This window comes from Carassius gibelio, chromosome A3 (genome assembly GCF_023724105.1).
Source record: "Carassius gibelio isolate Cgi1373 ecotype wild population from Czech Republic chromosome A3, carGib1.2-hapl.c, whole genome shotgun sequence".
In the NCBI taxonomy this organism is placed as follows: domain Eukaryota; kingdom Metazoa; phylum Chordata; class Actinopteri; order Cypriniformes; family Cyprinidae; genus Carassius; species Carassius gibelio.
Genome location: NC_068373.1, coordinates 3,482,885 through 3,503,656, shown reverse-complemented (window position 1 = coordinate 3,503,656; position 20,772 = coordinate 3,482,885). Strand labels below are relative to the sequence as shown.

General features: G+C 38.6%; 2 protein-coding genes and 1 long non-coding RNA gene across 3 annotated transcripts; all 3 read right to left on the bottom strand.

Moving 5' to 3' along the window:
* Positions 1-991: 991 nt before the first annotated feature.
* Positions 992-3,225, bottom strand: LOC127943967 (cip1-interacting zinc finger protein-like). Its single transcript, XM_052539957.1, has 3 exons — positions 2,753-3,225; positions 1,770-2,420; positions 992-1,400 (listed from the first exon to the last, which is right to left on the bottom strand). Exons 1-2 carry the CDS (start codon positions 3,162-3,164, stop codon positions 2,302-2,304), a joined length of 531 nt encoding a protein of 176 aa, XP_052395917.1. The 5' UTR covers positions 3,165-3,225; the 3' UTR covers positions 992-1,400; positions 1,770-2,301.
* A 160-nt stretch (positions 3,226-3,385) lies between these two features.
* Positions 3,386-4,053, bottom strand: LOC127944201 (uncharacterized). The gene is made up of 3 exons (XR_008150302.1): positions 3,979-4,053; positions 3,767-3,853; positions 3,386-3,463 (listed from the first exon to the last, which is right to left on the bottom strand). It is a non-coding gene; the product is annotated as an uncharacterized LOC127944201 (long non-coding RNA).
* Positions 4,054-4,154: 101 nt separating this feature from the next.
* On the bottom strand, positions 4,155-6,971 carry LOC127943657 (uncharacterized). The gene is made up of 5 exons (XM_052539936.1): positions 5,202-6,971; positions 4,820-4,886; positions 4,655-4,735; positions 4,330-4,431; positions 4,155-4,211 (listed from the first exon to the last, which is right to left on the bottom strand). The coding sequence occupies exon 1, from the start codon at positions 6,945-6,947 to the stop codon at positions 5,211-5,213; it is 1,737 nt and encodes a 578-aa protein (XP_052395896.1). The 5' UTR covers positions 6,948-6,971; the 3' UTR covers positions 4,155-4,211; positions 4,330-4,431; positions 4,655-4,735; positions 4,820-4,886; positions 5,202-5,210.
* Between the last annotated feature and the right edge of the window lie 13,801 nt (positions 6,972-20,772).

The following is a 20,772-nucleotide window of genomic DNA, read 5'->3' as shown; positions in this document are numbered from 1 at the left end:
AAGTAATGAATATCATTCATTGCTTACACTGAAATTATGTTTTGATTTATTGTTTTCAGTATGCCTGACTCTATTAGCCAGTACAGACATATCACAACTTCTGAACAAGTGATGTGTGACAGATTAAATCCTGAATTGAAGTTATATAAATGGCTGGGTTAATTATGGTGATAATCAAGATATATTTCTCTGAAATATTATGCAAGATTACACAATTCAAGGGAAATACATACCTGTTCATAACTTTGTTCACACAGTCTCGAACAGAATGTCCACCGACCCTGGACAGTTGCTGGACCTAAATGTGAAAACAATTGAAACATTGCTTTAGACAGACTGTTGGAAAAAAATATATACAAATACATATATACATATTCTCTATGTCAAAACTTACGCAGATCAACTTGACATCAACATCTTTTATGGATTCTTCAAAGAGTTTTAGGTCACTCTCTGAATCCATCTTCTTTAGAGATGTTGTAGACCTGCCAGGATCCAGAATGCCAACTATTTGCTTAAGTTGATCTTTCAAATCGAACAACATTGAAAACACCTTCCTTTGAAATTCTGAAACAAAAATTAGAGTAATATGTACACACAACTGGACACCTGAATAATTAGAAAATTTTTATTATGACACTTGCAGTCACATTTAGAGTTTATGCAGAGCATAATATTTTACAGTTTATTTGGACACTTTTACCCAGTCTTGTTTGCCTGCTGATTTCAGGTAAAAATAAGATTGTGAAAACTGAAGTGCAAGACTGAATTAACAGGGAGCAAAAACACTTACTGTCATTCAATACAAAACCATAAACTAGTACTTCTAACAAAAATTGCATTTGCATTTTATTTTACTGGTCAGTGTTTTAAAACCACCACATATAATATTTCTTACTTGTGGTTGACATGGGGTAGGCGCTCTTTGAGGGTCTGGTAACACCTATTGGAAAAAAAAATTGCAAAATGTTAATTCAGTTGTGGATAGGACAACCCCATGGCTGGAACAAACATACTGTCCGGTTTGTAAAAACAAACAATTAGTAGTTTCCAAACTTTTGACTGCTAGTGTATATTGATCTGTGTTGTCACTAAGGTGGACTGCGTTTAAAATAAGATGCGACTAAAGTTCTCACATACACTGGGGTGTCCGCGAAGAATTTGGGACAGGAGCGAATACTGAATAGATACAAACAAATGGTGTGAAAAATAAAGTTATTTAAGGTAAAAAAGGACACATTAATTATTGAACACCATAAGTGTCCGATTAGTTAAAAATCCTCTTTATGTCGATGGAATTAAACAAGAAAACAATACTATGCCTCTTTCGGTTGCCGCAGATGGCCTGGAGAATGATTCATGATTTCTCTCTCTGGAAGACGGCTGTTTGTTATGTGAACCTGTGATACAAATTGCACCAAAATTCAAAAATGTAAGTAGTATTTCTGAATTTGAACGTTTTAATTATAGGTATACACAATGACCAAATAGTAACAATTTTACAAGGATATAATTTTTTTTAATGTCACATTCTTAAATTAGTGTTCAATTTAAACTTTGTGATATTTAAATTTGAACTACAATTATTCACATTAGCATCTGCGTGTCATCAATTTAAGGTACATCAATGAAAAGGGGAGGCTAACGGTTGTCTTGCATATATGCCTGTGAGGACTTCCAAGTTTTAAACAGAAGATTAATTCTTTACATACAGTCAGGATTTACTTATATTCATAATGCAAAATATACAGTCATACAGCATTTCTTACTTCTTGCATTTGAAGCTGAGGCCATAGCTGAAGAATCAGGTAGTCTCCTTCCTGCTACTTTTTCGTTGTGTGTTACCACACCTGGACAAATAAGTTAATTTTATGGAAGTGTAAATATTAACAGTAAGTCTCTTCACAGTATAATACTGCATTAATTATGAAATCATCTGGCTGTACTTTTAGGTCTTAGCAATGACAGACATTATAAGCTCTGTATTTGTAACTATTAACTCTGATACAGAGAAATGTATATGTTTATATGCTAAGCTGTGTTGTCACTTAGGTAGAATCCGTTAAAAATAAGATGTGACAGTAAAATTTTCACATTCATTGGGATGCCCTCTGGGACTGGGACGCCAGTGAAGAATTTGGGACAAGTGACAATACTGAATAGACATTAAAAACAAAAGTGTATAAAATAATACATACATGTACTTAATACATCATGTTAGTAAAGGTAAGAAAGGACACACTAGTGAATGAACACCATTACTGTACAATTACTAAAAAAATTATATTTATGTGGATGACATTAAACAAATACAATGTTAGTAAAGTAAAACAATACTATGCCTCTTTCGGTTCTCCCAGATGGCCTGGAGAACGATTCATGAATTCTCCGTCTGGCAGATGGATGTTCATTATGTGAACCTGAGAGACAAATTGCACATTAAATGTAACTTCATTTAGTACTATAAACTTTAAAAATGTTTATTTATTTATTATTATTATTAAAAGTTAATTTTATGGAAGTGTAAATATTAACAGTAAGTCACCTCACAGTATAATACCGCATTAGTTATGAAATCTTCTGGCTGTGCTTTTTCTTGTTGAGCATTGACAGACTTAAGCTCTGTATTTGTAACTATTAACTTCAGAGAATTCAGTGATTCAGAGAAATGTATGTTTTTATACGCTAAGCTGTATTGTCACTAAGATAGAATCCATTTAAATTAAGATGTGACTGTAAAGTTCTCACATACACTGGGATGCCCTCTGGGACTGGGACTGGGGCGCCCTCCGGGACTGGGACTGGGGCGTCCTCTGGGACTGGGACTGGGGCGTCCTCTGGGACTGGGACTGGGGCGTCCTCTGGGACTGGGGCGTCCTCTGGCACTGGTACTGGGGCGTCCTCTGGCACTGGGGCGTCCTCTGGCCCTGGGACTGGGGCGTCCTTTGGTACTGGGGCGTCCTCTGGCACTGGGGCGTCCTCTGGCACTGGGACTGGGGCATCCTTTGGTACTGGGGAGCCCTCTGGGACTGGGGCGTCCTCTGGCACTGGGACTGGGGCATCCTTTGGTACTGGGGCGTCCTCTGGCACTGGGACTGGGGCATCCTTTGGTACTGGGGCGTCCTCTGGCACTGGGGCGTCCTCTGGCACTGGGACTGGGGCATCCTTTGGTAATGGGGTGCCCTCTGGGACTGGGGCGTCAATCCAGAATTTTGGACTGTAGACAATACTATATAGACATTAAAAACAAAAGGTGTGAAAAATAAGTTAAAGTCAGAAAGGACATATTAATGAATGAAAAACAGAATAACAAACGAATTACCAAAAAAAAAAAAAAAAAATTATCTTTAGGTGTATGACATTAAACAAGAAAACAATACTATGCCTCTTTCGGTAGTCCACGATGGCCTGTAGAACGATTCATGATGTATCTGTCTGGAAGATGGCTGTTCATTATTGGAACCTGAGAGACAAATTACACCTTCCATGTTATTTCATTAAGTACAATAAACATACAGATGCAAAATGTTTTTTTTTTATATTACGCTGTAGTCTAAAATATTAAAATATATCACTTTTTAAAATCAATGTTTTTGGATATTGTGTTGATATTCAGTCAAAATTCTGACTCATGTAATACATTATTACTTCTAAATGAGAATTACAAATTAAAGGCAAAAGTGAATGCAAGCAATGTGTTTATATAGTGTGGGAATGCACTCAGGGATGCAGCAATAAAATAACAGACAGCATCAGTAGCACGTACGTCTCATGGTGTCATTGATTGTTGTAGGGTATAGATCAATCACACCATCTTGATACCGATGTTGACTGTCAAGAAGTGTGCTATCACCTGTGTAAACAAAATACACCAAAACAATTTACATACACATTTGAGTTTCATATCAAAATATATATTAAAGTCATTTTTGAAAGCATGATTCTTTTTTATATTATGCAAAGGAGTCACAAACATACAACTTAACGTAGGGAAGACAAAGACAGGGGTCGGGCACGTCTCATCCAAGTGTGTTGGACACAAAAGTTGATCTTTAGCACAAAGAGGACATATGAAAAAATATGAAAAATTAGAACATTACAAAAAGCTGTTTACTGCATATGTATACACAATCCATTTCTACAGTTTGCCATACCTTCTTTTTTTTTATGGTTTGTAGAATTTGCAACAGCTTCATTTGGTTTGTGTTGACCTTTCAAATGTATATGAAATGAAATTGTAATAACTGATATTAACACCCCCCCCCCCCCCCCCCCCCCCCAATAACAACTCCAATTGGTTTAAATGTAATTTCAAACTGAGGCATTTACCTGGCTTGGGATTTGGATGTTTATATTTTGGAGGAGGATCTGGATAGGACACAGTCCTTTTAACATCTTGTTTATTTATTTTTGGATTAGGTTCTGTTTTACCTTTGTACAAAACAAAAGCAAAGTGAATTAATCAAACAATTATGATGAACTTTTAATACAAAACAGTATTTAACATTTTACATGTGCAATGATTACGCAATCAAATTGTAATTCCATGGCAAATAACTTTTTCCCCTGAAAATTTCTAAAATGTAAAATTCTACAAAGGGAATATTTATTACTACGCTAAAGACACACAATAACATAAAAGTCGGTAACTCACGTTTTTTTACTGGCAGAAGACTTTGACTAAGCTGGGTTAACTCAATGTCAGTCATGTCACTGTCGTTTTCAAGGTCCAAGTCTAAATTTGAAAACAAATACATTTGTGTGAAAGTCTCAGGTTCATATATGAAAGACTGCATTAACAAATGATGATTTAATGTACCATTAACAAAGTCAGTGAAGATTTTCCTCTTTCTAGTTCGTTTTGCTTCGCCACGATTGTCCATTACCTAAAAGATAAAACAACAGGGCAGAGTTAAACTTTTTTTTTAACCAGAGTTGAAATTTTAAACATTAAATTCCGTACATTTATTCCAACAATGGAAAAGCAATTGGACATAATTTTGCATCATACATGCTAGTAATTGTATAAACACAAAAGAATGTTAATTGTTGTATTAATTACACCCAAGTCACATCATGATGACCACCGTCAACTAAAATCTAATCAGGTGGATTTAATGTTTTCACTAAATAGTGTGTTAAGAACCTTTCCAAATCTTACTGAAGAAACATTTAAAATATTATAAAAAATTGTTTATTACCAAGTCTAGTCATTCTGGTTTGTGCAACAGAGGCAATATAGCGTAACCTTGTTTGTAAGGAAGACACACAGCCTTTTTGTAGATGCTTTCTCTGTTTATCAGTATTCGCTTTGCCATTGTCAAGTCACTGCTGACAAGCATAATGTTGAAGAGCTTTGAGTTACATGGCTTTTCAAAGAGACTGTCACAGTCAGTTTCCCTAAACACATCCATCCTTAGTGTTCCATCGCTTCGTTTCTCTTGAATAAATCCCACTGCATTATCCATAAGGAACACACAGTTGTCAGGCATCTTTGCTGTTAGCTTTGTTGTACTTTGAGATCGTCTGGCATGTCTTTCAGTACATTGTCTTTCAGCAAGTCTTTTTGTGACTTGCACTAGCGGTTGTTTGCCACTTCTCACCAATTTTTTGATAACTTGTAAGTGGTTCTCAAACGGAAAACATGAAATATCATTCAAGGAGCTGTGGAAGTTTGCAGCATCGTCTGACAAATGTTTGATGGAATGAATGTTGTATGTTGGAAAGGTAGGTCCATAAAAATCCACAGAGCCATCCACAAAATGCTCCAGAATGTTGTGTGCATATCCTAGATAGGACTCTCTCTTCTCATCCGATTCATCCAAAAGAATGCTCATGCCAACACTCAGACAAAGAAAGTGGTGGTACTGGTCATTAGAAAGCACATCTTTCAAGATCAAGGGTCCTGTGTAGAGCATGAACTGACGTAGCTCAGTAGCTTTCCACCTGTCCAAGTCTTCCATGCTTCTTGGCTGCCTTGAAAACTCTGCAGGCAAAGCTTGTTTCAACGTACTAATGTTCATTTGTACCTGTTCTCTCTGAGCCTTACTCAGTCGACAGATAACTGGCCCACGCCACAAGTATGTCAGCAGCCTTTTCATGGCTCCAAGACATACTAGGTGCATGTAGTCAAGGGGGAACTGTTTCACACACAAAATACCAGCTCTAACAAGAGGTGATATTTGTTTTTGATGGTCAGGGTATCCAGCTCGGTTGAATACCTCATCGGTTCTTCCTTCAGAAGTACCCTTCATCAAGTAAACTACCCTCCTTTCGATCATTTGTGCTACTGCAACACATCGCTCACATCCATGAAGACTATTGTGACTTTTTATACATTTTAGAAATGACCTGGCTTGTGCATCACAGATGATCGCCTTCACTGTAACGGTGTGAACCAAATTCTGGAATGAAACTCCAGTTTGGATGAGTTGTTGCAACTCCTCTAAGAAATCATGTAAAAACTCCTCAACAGGGTCAGGCTTGCTGGATCCATAATACAGAGCTACAATAAATGGCTGACAGTTCGGAAATTGACCAAGAATGGGCCAGAAACACATTTGACTTGATTTAAACAATGGCACGCCATCCACATTAAAGCACATTTCAACTTGTCCTGGCATTGTCTCTTTTGAAATGTGTTCAAGAAGGTAACGCTCAATACCATAATAAATATACTGTCCATTGCATTTATTATGAACTGGCACTCCTTGTGGAGTATCAAGAAGGCTTCTAGCATCTTTGGGAAGTCTATGGCCATGGCGTCTGAGCACACAAAGAAGCTCATTTAGTGCCTTGTGGGTCTGGTTTGTAGCAGTAGCCCAACTAGCCAAGTCTACATGGAGAGAAGGTGTTTCATCAGTTGAATGTGAAGTGTCATTCAACTGCTCAGACTCTGTTTCAGTAGAGTCGGTGTCATAATTGTGTTCTTCATCAGTATCACCCATAATGGACACTGTTACTGTGCTGATAGAAGAACTACAGCCCTCCATAGTTTGTAATTCATCATATGTTGATCCCTCCGTGAGTGGACTGCCCTCCCCCGCTAAGGCTGGCTCCACTGGCCCCTCGGATTCAGAGCTGCTATCATGTTCCACTAAGGCATCAAACCTTGCCCTTCGTCGTCTCCACTTCTTTTGGTACTCAGAGGACATGATAAGCAACTCTAAAATTACAAAATATTTTTTAAAGCAGTTACTGAAAACATACATGTTAGAATCATGCTAAACATTTCATTCTCTTTCAGATAATTTACTTTCTGAAAGAAAATCTCAAATGGCTACATTAATATTTTACAGTAGTTATGTTGACTATCATTAAAAATACTTTATACTATGTTGTACCATGTATAAAATCAAAGTAATGTTTAGCCTACTAACGTTAGCTGATTTTAGCCATACTCAGTGAATTTCAGTTGACAATGAATGTGGGCATAAATTGATCTCGTTTCCTTCGTGTCAAACACGTAAAACTCGAGCACGTTAATCAAATAATACAAGATGTACTTACCCAACAGTATGTTTTATACAGTATAAATATATAGAGACACAACTCCCTCTTCAATTGCTCCTCTCCTCGTGGTTGTGTGTTCCAGGTGAACGCTTGACTAACGTATCGCGCGGGCGCGAGATAATCATCTTCTTTTGAGTTTTCAGGCGGATTGGCAAACCACCGTAAAAGGTGCATGCCCGCCACCTACTGGTCTGGAGTGTGAAATTGTCTCTGGAAACGTACATGGTTCAACTATAAAAGAATAAATAAATAAATAAATAAATAAATAAATAAATAAATAAATAAATAAGTCCTGATATTTTATACATAAATACATAATTCAAATCTTCAAACTATTTCCATTAATCTTGTCTTTTTAAAATCCGTAAACACTTCTCCATCTACTCTCTTTTGCATTACCCCACAGCCGCCATGTTTTACATGTATATGCATACACTCCATGAAAATAACAGCGAATACATAAAACAGGTTTAAATAATGATCAGTGTGGCTTTGCAATCACTTAACCACACTGGGCACGTTATGATTACAATTTATTTAAACAAGATAAATAAATTTACTTTGTATTCAAATAATGTATTTCATTAAAAAAAAAACGTTTTTTTTTCCTGATAGTCTTGCTTGAAGAGACGTGTAAAAGACGTCAGTGGACGTCTAATCACAACCTCTTTAAAATCTCTTAAAAACTTCTTGGTGCACTTTAATTATTGCAGTATTAATAAGGTGTAAGCACAGCTTTTGTATATTTAACAAGCATTTCATTGAGGGTCATGATGGACGTGTAATGCACGTGTAAAAAACGTCACCTAGTGACGTCATCTCACAACCGATTCTCAACGAGGGTAAATATTGAACTACACGCAGCTAAAAGTCAAAGTAACAATTATACATGCAACCCAATAGAACTATACATATGAACAAACGTATGTGAATGCGTTTTTAGGAAATTTTCTGTGTTACATATTTCAACCGATTTATGCCGTCCCACCGCGACTATTTTTGGCCGGCCACACGACGTCGCCGTCGGACCAATGTTTGCTGGGCTATAGCTCTTAACAGAAAAGGTAGTCTGTGCAAAGCTTGTCCTACAGTATGGTATTGTACAGTTATGATTTGTACTAGTTCTAGTAACTCTTTGGTTGTTCTGTATTTCAATAAATTTACTAAGAGGCTCAGGTGCTAAATTATTAATACACTTGAAGATTAATTTTAGGAAACATAAATTACTAAAGCTTTCAAAGCTTAATATTTTATATTTCTCCAGTATGTAACAGTGATGATAGCGGATTGGCTTTTTATCCATAATTTTTATTGCTCGATTGTAAAGTGAACCAATGTGTTTTGTTGCAGACGGAGCTGCTTGCCCCCAAACTGTCATGCAGTATGAAATATGTGAAAACACCATAGCATGCATGTACAGTAGGGCAGCCTGATTTGGTATATAGTGTCTGATTAATTTAAAACAGTTGAGATTTCTTTGTATTGTTTTAGAGATTTTCTTGATATGTTTAGTAAAATTAAGTTGAGGATCTATAACCAATCCAAGGTATGTGAATTCTGTTACAGATTGAATTTTTTCATTTTGCAAGTTAATTTTAAATCTTTTATTTAGATCAAGTTTCTTAATAGAAAAACACATAGAGACTGTCTTTGTAAAATTTAGCACCAACTGATTTTGATTGAGCCACTGTCCGACATCAGCCATACATGCAGAGAGAACATCAGCAGCCAACTCTGGTGACTTAGCGGGTGCATAAAGAACTGCATCATCTGCATAGAGCTGGAAGCTGGTGCCTGAACAGTGTAATGGTAGGTCATTAATAAAAAGACTGAACAACAAAGGACCAAGTACGGAGCCCTGTGGTATGCCCCTTTTGATGTTCAAGAGTGAGGATTTTTCCTGGTCAACTTTAACACACTGTACTCTAGCCTGAAGATAAGACGCAAACCACTGTACTGCCTTAGTAGAAAAATTAAAAGATGACATTTTAGTTAAAAGTAAACTATGGTTGATTGTATCAAATGCCTTTTTAAGGTCAAGGAAAACAGCTCCCACCACATCACCCCTATCCAGTGATTTCTTTACATTTTCAATAAAACAGCAGTTTGCAATTTCAGTGGAATAACCTGATCTAAAACCAAACTGCTGTGGGTGGAGGAACTGATTGGCTTCTAAGTGATCAACCATTTGTGCTGCTACAACTTTCTCAATAACTTTAGATAAAATAGGTAAAATAGATATGGGACGATAGTTACACATAGAGTCCTGACTTCCTGATTTAAATACTGGCACAATTACTGCTTTTTTCCATCCTAAAGGAAATGTACAGGTTCTTATAGAAAGATTTACAAGATATGTAAGAGGTTTAACTAACACTGTTACATATTTTTTTAAAAACCAACTATTCATCATATATAAATCATTTGTTTTGGAATTAGACAATTTATTAATAATTTCTAAGATGTTTGTCTCCGGAACCTCTGTAATATGAAATGAATCTACAGAAGTCACTCCAGTTGTATAATTGAGGTCTTTAGATTCAAAATCTTTTATTAGTTCTTCTACTGATTGCACAAAATATGAATTTATTTCATTAGCCATAACGGCGTTATTATTTATGTTCTTTCCATTTATGTTAAGTTCCTTGATCCCCTGTTTATTTGGTTTATTAGTCAGATTGTTTAAGTGTCTCCAGATGGAATTATTATTGCCTTTAGAATTACCTATAAGTTGAGTATAATATGAAACTTTTGCTTTACGTAGTTCTAACACCACTTTATTTCTTAGACTTTTGTAGGTTAACAAATCAGTATTCATTTTTGAGCATAATGATTTTTTCAGAGCCAGATCTCTCTTCTTCATAAGCTTTCTGATTTCATTACTTATCCATGGTACAGTGTCTTTCTTTCTACATCTTTTTTTTATTAGAAATTTGTCTATTAATCCTGAAATAGCTGTAGTCATAGAATTACAGCACTCATCTACATCATCCACAGCCATGATCTGCTCCCAATTTAAGTTATTAAGTTCTCTTTCGAACTCCACAGTTTTAGCTTCAGGAATGATAAATGATAATTTATAACAACCAGATTTGCCAAAATACTGTAGCCGCTTTCTGGTCAGTTTTCTAACTGTCAGAATCATGTTGTGGTCTGAGAGACCTGTTATCAGATTGTACGTCCTCGTTATATGTTCTGGTTTATTGGTAAACGCCATATCAATCAGGGTCTTGGTCTGCCTTGTTATCCTAGTGGGCCCTTTAATCATTTGTAGATAATTAAATTTTGTCATAATTGTTTTTAATTTTTGTTTACCACTTTTTCCCAACCAATTAATATTAAAATCACCATACCATACAGTTTCTCTATAAGAATCAAATTGCTTAGCAACAAGACTTAATTCATCATAAAAAGCAGTGTTATATGAAGGTGGGTTATAAATAACAACAATATTAAAATTCATTGTAGGTGATAAAATAACATTCAAAGCTAGACATTCCAGAGTTGTTTTCAATTCAACTATGTGACATTTAAATTTATCTTTTATGTATATCAAAACTCCTCCCCCCTTGCCTGTATTTCTGTCCTTTCTGAAACATTGATATCCAGCAATGTCTATCATATTATTTGGTATATTACTGTGAAGCCAGGATTCTGTTAAACAAAGATAATCCAAATTTGAGTCCAAGAGGAGTACAGAGATCTGATCCCTTTTGGAAATTAGGCTGCGAATGTTTAAATGTCCGCCTAATATTCCTTTCGGTTTACACTTAACGTCCCAGAGTACTCTAGCGTGATTCACAGTTTGGAAAAATAGATATTGTTTTTGTTTTTGTACAGCACTAAAGCCAGAGCCATTCAAGTGCATTCCCGGTTCAATCCCCGAACATGGATCCATCAGACGGGGTGACTCACCGGACTTGTTGCGGTCGGTTGTACACAGGCAGCTAAGACTAGGTGAACTCCGTTTTTCGGCTTGCCGCTGATCCAGTGGTTCCTGGCTCTGAGCCAACAGCTCCCGCAGCTCCGCTCCATGGGATTCTGGTGTAGTCGATGTCACCCCTGTACTGAGATGATCCTTTTTCCATTTCCTTTCAGCTTTACGACAGGCCTGCCTAAGAGAGCGTGTATTCTCATCTAACCAGTAATGAGATTTTAGTTTGGAGCGAGTGTATGTGAAAGGTGCTACAGAGTCAAGAATGGAAGAGCAAGATGAGTGAAAAAGGGTGACTAATTCATCCGGACTAGAGGAGAGCGATGCCTCTGTTGCAATAATAGATGCAACATTACCACTCAAAAAACTATCAGAAAACTGAGTTGCAGTATGAGAATGTATCTGGCGACAGTAATGATCCTGAACTCTGACAGTTTGCTGGGAACTAAAAAGGGTGATGTCAAATGTAATAGGCTTATGATCAGAGAAAGTGGCCTCCTCAATCACAATATTATCGACATTAAAACCATATGATAAAATTAAATCAAGTGTATGTCCCAGTTTATGAGTAGCTTTATCTATATGTTGCGTAAGGCCAAAGGCCTCTATTACACCAGAGAATTCGCTAACCATAGGTCTATCTGGACAGCAAACATGAATATTAAAGTCACCAAGTATAAGGAGACGATCATACAGTGACAAAAAATGAGAAAGAAAGTCAGAGAATTCAGTTATAAAGTCTTTGTCAGGCTTAGGGGGCCTATAGATCAGTACACAAACCAATGGTGACATAACAGATTCTACAACTACACATTGCAGTTCGAAAGTGGAAAAAGTCCCTGCAAACAGTGCCCGTAATTTAAAATTGTTCCTAAAAACAAGAGCCACACCGCCGCCTCTTCCGACGCACCTCGGCGTGCTAATAAATGAACAATTAGTTGGGCAAAGTTCACTAAAAGCAGACGACTGGCCAACTCCAGCGCTAATCCATGTCTCGGTTAAAAACAGAAAATCCAGATTGTGACGGGAAAAAAAGTCATTCAAAATAAAAGTCTTGTTAGACACTGACCTGCTATTGACCAGGGCCACTTTTGCATTTAAAAAGGCCACAGACTGGGGGCACCGAGAGTATTCCAAAGAGCGGATGTTCAGCGAGTTCACCCCACCGCTGCGGACACGCAATCTAGGTTTAGCAGAGCTAACAGACATTAGGGGTTGATGATGCGGGGTAATGTGTACGTGACAAGAGTACCTCGAATCCCACGAACGTCGAGCCAGGTAGAGATCCTTCCGACCTAGGATGGCTTCAGAGAGCTGGCAAAGACCTGACTGTACAGGAGAACCACTCGCTCCTCTCCTGATCTTCACCCGGACGCCTCCACGTTTGCCTCGGCGCCTCCGACGCTTCCTCCGGTTAGAGATACAGCAAGGTAGCCGAATGACGCACTCAGCGATGGGGTAAATCAGCGGATGCTATGCTAAAACGCACACATCAATCGATCACATGTTTAGCGTTCATGTAAACACTACATTCAGATTCACCAATCAGAATGAATTCAGTTAGATTGAAACAAAATGTGTGCATGTAAACAATGACAATTTTGGCGTCATATGAGGATTTTTTCCAGACAAAAAATACATAAATCTCTCATCTCAGGGGGATATGAGGGAGGAAAGCATGGTAATTCGAAAATACTACTGGTTTTCTATTAATACAAAGCTTAATGCTAAATCCTGAGAATCCCATTAATGATTGTTTGTGAAAAACAAAATCCTATAGTTTAGAGAAAAGTTTACAATTATATTAAATTTTATTGTCACAGAAACAATGCAATTGTGCAAAACAGACCAGCATAGTTTATTATATTTCCCTTGTTCATGAGTTGTGTTGTTTATTTTTTAGGCCTCATAGCATTCATCCTGCAGTGAGAGAGGGGATAAGAGAGCACATCCTGAGCTTCCCACGCCAACCGAACCACTACTCACGGATGAAGGGAGATGTGGAGAGGGAGTACCTGAGCCCTGATTTAAACCTGCTCCGCATGTTCCGCCTGTACAAGGAAAACAATCCAGCATCCACTGCAAAGTTCTGGCTCTATAGGGACATCTTCAAGCAGCAAAACCTCAGTTTTGGGCAGCCAAGAAGTGATACTTGTGCAAAATGTGACGCCCTGTTCTCAAAATTAGTGGCTACTACAACAGATGGAGAAAGGTTGAAGATCACAGCCAAGAGTGAGCTTCACCACCGGAAAGCCGAAAAAGCATACACCCAGTTGCAGGCTGACACAGAGTGGGCCAAAGCCAATGATGACTGCCATGTCATTTGTATCGACATGCAGGGGGTAGTGTACACGCCAAACCTGACACACTCCAAAGTGTACTATCAACGGCAGCTGGCCAACTACAACCTCTGTATCCAGGAGATGGGCACTGACAAACCTCCTACAATGTGCCTCTGGCATGAGGGCATCGCTCACAGAGGTTCCATCGAGGTGGCAAGCTGTCTTTTGAAGTGGGCAGAAACATCTTTCGCTCCCCTAGTCCAGGCAAAGGAACGGAAGCTCATCATCTATAGTGACCGATGCTGTGGGCAGAACAACAACTGGCGAGTCCTAAACCTCATGGCCCTACTCGTATCTAGAGGGTACTTCAGTCAGATAGAGCAGAAGTTCATGGTGTCTGGTCACTCCTTCCTTCCCTGTGACCGTTCATTTGCCACGCTGGACAAGAGGCGTAAGGTGTCCACACTCCACACCCCCAGCGATGTCGCCGAGATGATCCGTGGAGCCAGGCAGCTGCATCCATTGAAAGTAATTGAGATGAAATGTGCGGACTTCAGGCAGCTCCCTGATGCAACATTAAAGCATCCACCTGGCTTCCTAATCACATCCATGATGTGGTTGAAAGTGACAGGTAAAGAACTAAAGAACTAGACTAAAACTAAACTGGTTTTCTGAGATTAACAGTGTTGGGGATATGTGTGTGAAGGAAGCATCATTATTGAATTTCTTGTTGAATCATGATTTCAGCTACTGATCCATGGTGTGTCCACACAAAAGGGAGCCACAGCCTCTACGAGGGATGGAAGCATTGGCTGATCACCAAACAGAGGAAGAATCAACCACCTCCAGCTCCCTTGTTCTCCACCACGTATGCTCGTGCTTACGAGGACCCTTTGCCCATCAAGAAGGAGAAGCACCGTGACCTTATGAAAATGCTAGCCTACATGCCAGCGGAGGCCCAAGCATTTTATGGGACATTAGAATGTGAAGAGTAGCCTGGTATGTGTAGGTCATGTGCAGGGAAAGGTGGGATATATTGTGTATGTTGTGTGAAATTAATCATAAAAGTAGTTGTAGCTTATCTTGTATGTCTTATCTTATGTTGTATAATAGGAATATATAGGTATTTATTTTATTTTATTTAGAACCAAAAAAAGGAAGACGTACAGTATTGTTCAAAATAATAGCAGTACAATGTGACTAACCAGAATAATCAAGGTTTTTCGTATATTTTTTATTGCTACGTGGCAAACAAGTTACCAGTAGGTTCAGTAGATTCTCAGAAAACAAATGAGACCCAGCATTCATGATATGCACGCTCTTAAGGCTGTGCAATTGGGCAATTAGTTGAATTAGTTGAAAGGGATGTGTTCAAAAAAATAGCAGTGTGGCATTCAATCACTGAGGTCATCAATTTTGTGAAGAAACAGGTGTGAATCAGGTGGCCCCTATTTAAGGATGAAGCCAACACTTGTTGAACATGCATTTGAAAGCTGAGGAAAATGGGTCGTTCAAGACATTGTTCAGAAGAACAGCGTACTTTGATTAAAAAGTTGATTAGAGAGGGGAAAACCTATAAAGAGGTGCAAAAAATGATAGGCTGCTCAGCTAAAATGATCTCCAATGCCTTAAAATGGAGAGCAAAACCAGAGAGACGTGGAAGAAAACGGAAGACAACCATCAAAATGGATAGAAGAATAACCAGAATGGCAAAGGCTCAGCCAATGATCACCTCCAGGATGATCAAAGACAGTCTGGAGTTACCTGTAAGTACTGTGACAGTTAGAAGACGTCTGTGTGAAGCTAATCTATTTTCAAGAATCCCCCGCAAAGTCCCTCTGTTAAAAAAAAGGCATGTGCAGAAGAGGTCACAATTTGCCAAAGAACACATCAACTGGCCTAAAGAGAAATGGAGGAACATTTTGTGGACTGATGAGAGTAAAATTGTTCTTTTTGGGTCCAAGGGCCACAGGCAGTTTGTGAGACGACCCCCAAACTCTGAATTCAAGCCACAGTACACAGTGAAGACAGTGAAGCATGGAGGTGCAAGCATCATGATATGGGCATGTTTCTCCTACTATGGTGTTGGGCCTATTTATCGCATACCAGGGATCATGGATCAGTTTGCATATGTTAAAATACTTGAAGAGGTCATGTTGCCCTATGCTGAAGAGGACATGCCCTTGAAATGGTTGTTTCAACAAGACAATGACCCAAAACACACTAGTAAACGGGCAAAGTCTTGGTTCCAAACCAACAAAATTAATGTTATGGAGTGGCCAGCCCAATCTCCAGACCTTAATCCAATTGAGAACTTGTGGGGTGATATCAAAAATGCTGTTTCTGAAGCAAAACCAAGAAATGTGAATGAATTGTGGAATGTTGTTAAAGAATCATGGAGTGGAATAACAGCTGAGAGGTGCCACAAGTTGGTTGACTCCATGCCACACAGATGTCAAGCAGTTTTAAAAACTGTGGTCATACAACTAAATATTAGTTTAGTGATTCACAGGATTGCTAAATCCCAGAAAAAAAAAATGTTTGTACAAAATAGTTTTGAGTTTGTACAGTCAAAGGTAGACACTGCTATTTTTTTGAACACACCCCTTTCAACTAATTCAACTAATTGCCCAATTGCACAGCCTTAAGAGCGTGCATATCATGAATGCTGGGTCTTGTTTGTTTTCTGAGAATCTACTGAACCTACTGGTAACTTGTTTGCCACGTAGCAATAAAAAATATACTAAAAACCTTGATTATTCTGGTTAGTCACATTGTACTGCTATTATTTTGAACAAAACTGTATATGGTAAACTAGCATATAGAACCAGCATGGAATGAAGATAATGTATGTCTCTATTGTAAATATGTATTGTTTACCATTATTACTGTTTATTGTTTGTATTTATTGTTTATTGTATGTACGGTTTGTTTGTACTGACGTTTATTTTCTGTACTATAAGTAGGCCTATGTATTGTTCATTGTTCGTACCGTATTGTCCGCGTTTTTCTTCTGTGATTTACGTTGGCAAAAAATAAAAAAAATTGAAAGAAAGAAATGCTTAATATTTTCTTTAAGGTTCTGTTACTGTATTAAAACTAAGATAAAGGAATCAAATCTCCAGTGGTTTAAATTGATATGATTAATTGGACTTATACTGTTATTCCACATTAACTGGACATATACTGTTCTTCCACATTCCAGAAATGTAAATTACTCTAACTTTTTATTTTTAAGATTGATACTAAAAAATCCAGTCTCATTAGAATTGGGAAGCTTTTGTTGTCTATCTTCAAGTAAAAAAAAAAAAAGTAATATAATATTCAGTCCAAATTAAAAAAAAATGTATTATTCAAAAATTGAAAATATGGACTTATATGGTTCTTCGTCTCAAGCCCTCAATTGTCTAGTTTAAAAAATTTAAATTACACATTTGTCTGATTTTGTGCATTTATTATATGTTCACTTTAAATGTCATTTTGAATAAAAAACAACAGATAAAAAAATGAAGTACATGAAATGAAGACTTTATTAATCAACGCATCAAAATAAGTGCACTTCTGAAAATCATGACTAAATAAAATAGACTTTCAAGTAAAAGTTTTAATGACACCTTTAAAAGTGTGCTAAAATGTACACTTCAGTGGCCTTTAGATTTGACATACACTACAAGTGCACAAGCTCTTACAATGTAAGGTTAAATTTGCACTGTCAAAAGTCCAGCCACAAGACATAAGCATTACATATGTTAAAATGAGTTTAGTGTGATAAAAGTCACTTCTGTCAGCTCAAGTCATGAGTAAAGCCTCACATTATCACCACAAGGACACCAGAAAGGGAAGTGACACAAATAAAGAAGACGTCCAACTTCTGAAAGGTCTGACAAATGTACTCCTTAAAACTTTTGGGCAGAATAATTGATTTCAGTCTTTTTGATTCTTGCACAAATCCATGCAGAGGCATGGCACTTCGTCCGGTGTTACTGGCTCCTCACGCATTTCCTCATTCAGTGTGTCCACACAGCATTTCATTAAACTCGAAACCAGAAGCAGATAAGAGCCTGATAATGGCCACATCTTCAAACAAAGAGCACAGCCGAGAAAGATACACAAGGAACTGTGCAATAGCAATAATGGGCTGTAAAAGTGAAGGCCAAAACCTGACTGTTGATTTATGACTTTATAACTAGCTGATGGAAAATATGCAGCATCCAGATTCTTCCAGGGAAAATTCCTAGTTTTATACTATGAGTTAATGTGTTTAAATGATTAATCTATGAGGCACAGGCTGGTAAAGTGTTTTCCGTGGCAGTAATGGTTTTGTTTGTTAAGCTAAGCAGAACTATCAGCTTCTATTGCTCATACTGAGGGTTTGCAAGGATGGCAATGTCACTGATCACAGAATGAGACACAACTCCCCGTTTCCCCGTTCAGCTGCGACAGAGTAACTGCTTGTCACTGAAATCTTGTCACATTGTGTCTGGTTAGGACATGGTGTCATTTTACAGTTACCAATATATCATCACACCATTTTACCTTATATTTGCATTATTCAGAATAATGCACCTGGCAATCTAATAAGCAGCTACACTGAACAAATTATAAATGCACTTTATAATAACACTTTTGTTTTTGCTCCCATTTTTCACAAGCTGACCTCAAAGATCTAAGACTTTTTCTATGTACCCCAGGGGCCTATTTCTCTCAAATATTGTTCACAAATCTGTCTAAATCTGTGTTAGTGAGCACTTCTTCTTTGCCGAGATAATCCATCCACCTCACAGGTGTGACATATCAAGATTATTGCACAGGTGTCTTAGACTGGCCTCAATAAAAGGCCACTCTAAAATGTGCAGTTTTATCACACAACACAATGCCCAGATGTTGACTTCAGGAATGTCCACCAGAGCTTTTTCCTGTGAATTGAATGTTCATTTCTCTACCATAAGCCATCTCTAAAGGCATTTCAGAGAATTGGGCATTACATCCAACAGGTCTCACAACTGCAGACCATGTGTAACCAAACCAGCCCAGGACCTCCACATCCAACACCTTCACCTCCAAGATCATCTGAGACACCCGACAGATGCTGCAACAATCGGTTTGCATAACCTAAGAATTTCTGCACAAACCCTCAGAAACACCTCAGGGAAGCTCATCTGCTGCTCGTTGTTCTCATCGGGGTCTCGACCTGATTGCAGTTCGTCATCGTAACCGACTTGAAGGGGCAAATGCTCACATTTGATGGCGTGTGTCACTTTGGAGAGGTGTTCTCTTCACAGATGAAAGAGGTTTTCACTGTACAGGGCAGATGGCAGACAGTGTGTATGGTGTCAAGTGGGTGAGCGGTTTGCTGATGTCAGCGTTGTGGATCGAGTGGCCCATAGTGGTGGTGGGGTTATGGTATGGGCAGGTGTATGTTATGGACAACGAACACAGGTGGATTTTATTGATGTAATTTTAAATGCACAGAGATACCGTGATGAGATCCTGAGGCTCACTGTTGTGACATTGATCCACGTCCATCACCTCATGTAGCAGCATGATAATGCACGGCCCCATGCTGCAAAGATCTGAACACAATCCCTGGAAGCTGAAAACATCCCGGATCTTGCATGGTCAGCATACTCACCAGACATGTTACCCATTGAGCATGTTTGGGATGCTCATGATCGGTGTATACGACAGCGTGCTCCAGTTCCTGTCAATATCCAGAAACTTCACACAGCCATTGAAGTGGAGTGGACCAATATCCCGCAGGCCACAATCAATAACCTGATCAACTCTCTGTGAAGGAGATGACTTGCACAGCATGAGGCAAACGGTGCTCACACCAGATACTAACTGGTTTTCGGACACATTTTATTGTTGGTGTACTAAAAAGTTTGGGAAGTATTTACTTGAGTAGCTGACTTATTTGATACTCTTGCCTGAGTCACATTATTTCTGAGTTGTGTTGTGGTGGGGGCTTTTTGGGGAAGTGTGAGGAAACACTGTGGGATCATTTGAGTGGTGCCTTCTGAAGGTGTCAGGCCCATGATAAGTCTTGTTCAAACACTAGCTCCTGTGTCAACAGTTATCCTGTGTCGCCGCGCTCTGATCTGGACGCAGTGTGCCTGAGGAGAGCGATTCCTGACGAGCCGTTCGTCCAGCTGCGTCCACCCTGGCAGGCCTGTGCAAGCTGGCACTTCTGAGGGGAAAGTAGCGTACAGGTGCAAAGTCATTTCTCACAAGTCTAGGCCACAGACTCCATCATCTTTCCCTTCCTGCCATCATGTTTCCTCTTGTTTCTTGTGCTTCTCCTTGAGCCGTCCATACAGCACAGAGTTTTCCCAATTCTTCACCGAGCCACTACAAGATGGACGCCAAATAATCTGCCTTTTCACCTAGAAGGTGCTCTTCAGTCAGCCCTGCCGTCTACTGAGGGAACGCAGATCCATACTTCTAGTCGCGGTTCCTTTAGCATAGTTGAACCCGCTGGATGAGTTCACCAGATCACACTGAATTGGAAAAGTTCATGACTTGACTCGAGAGTAATGTGATCCTGGAACAACTGATGTCTGCTCTTGCCTCTTTGTAATGAACTGCTCTGACTAGTTTGTAAATCAGACTGTCACAATAGTGATTGTGCATTCAAGTCCTCCTGGGAAGTTCGTACAGTATTTACGAGTCGCTGTCAAGCATGTTCAAGTCACTTTGGTCAGAGCAAGATGCAAAGGGTTTTTCAACTCTACTCCTACTTCTACTTATTTGTTTTTACTTAAGTTATGAAGGTGGTTTAAATCGAATCATTATATATCATAACCAATACTGTGCGACTGCACAGAGCCTCACAACTCTAGAGGGCCTGCATTTAAGAACATTTATATCTAATGTTTATTACTGTTTTTCCACCAATTTTGTCCTTCAAAAGACTAAAATAGTCATAGCTGATAGACAGTATAAGACTCTGTGTATAGGAATGAGTAAAGCAGTTTGTTGTTAGGGTGTCAAACCGCTAAACAAGCAGGGTGTTAAACAAGCGTAAGTTAAACTTATAGACTG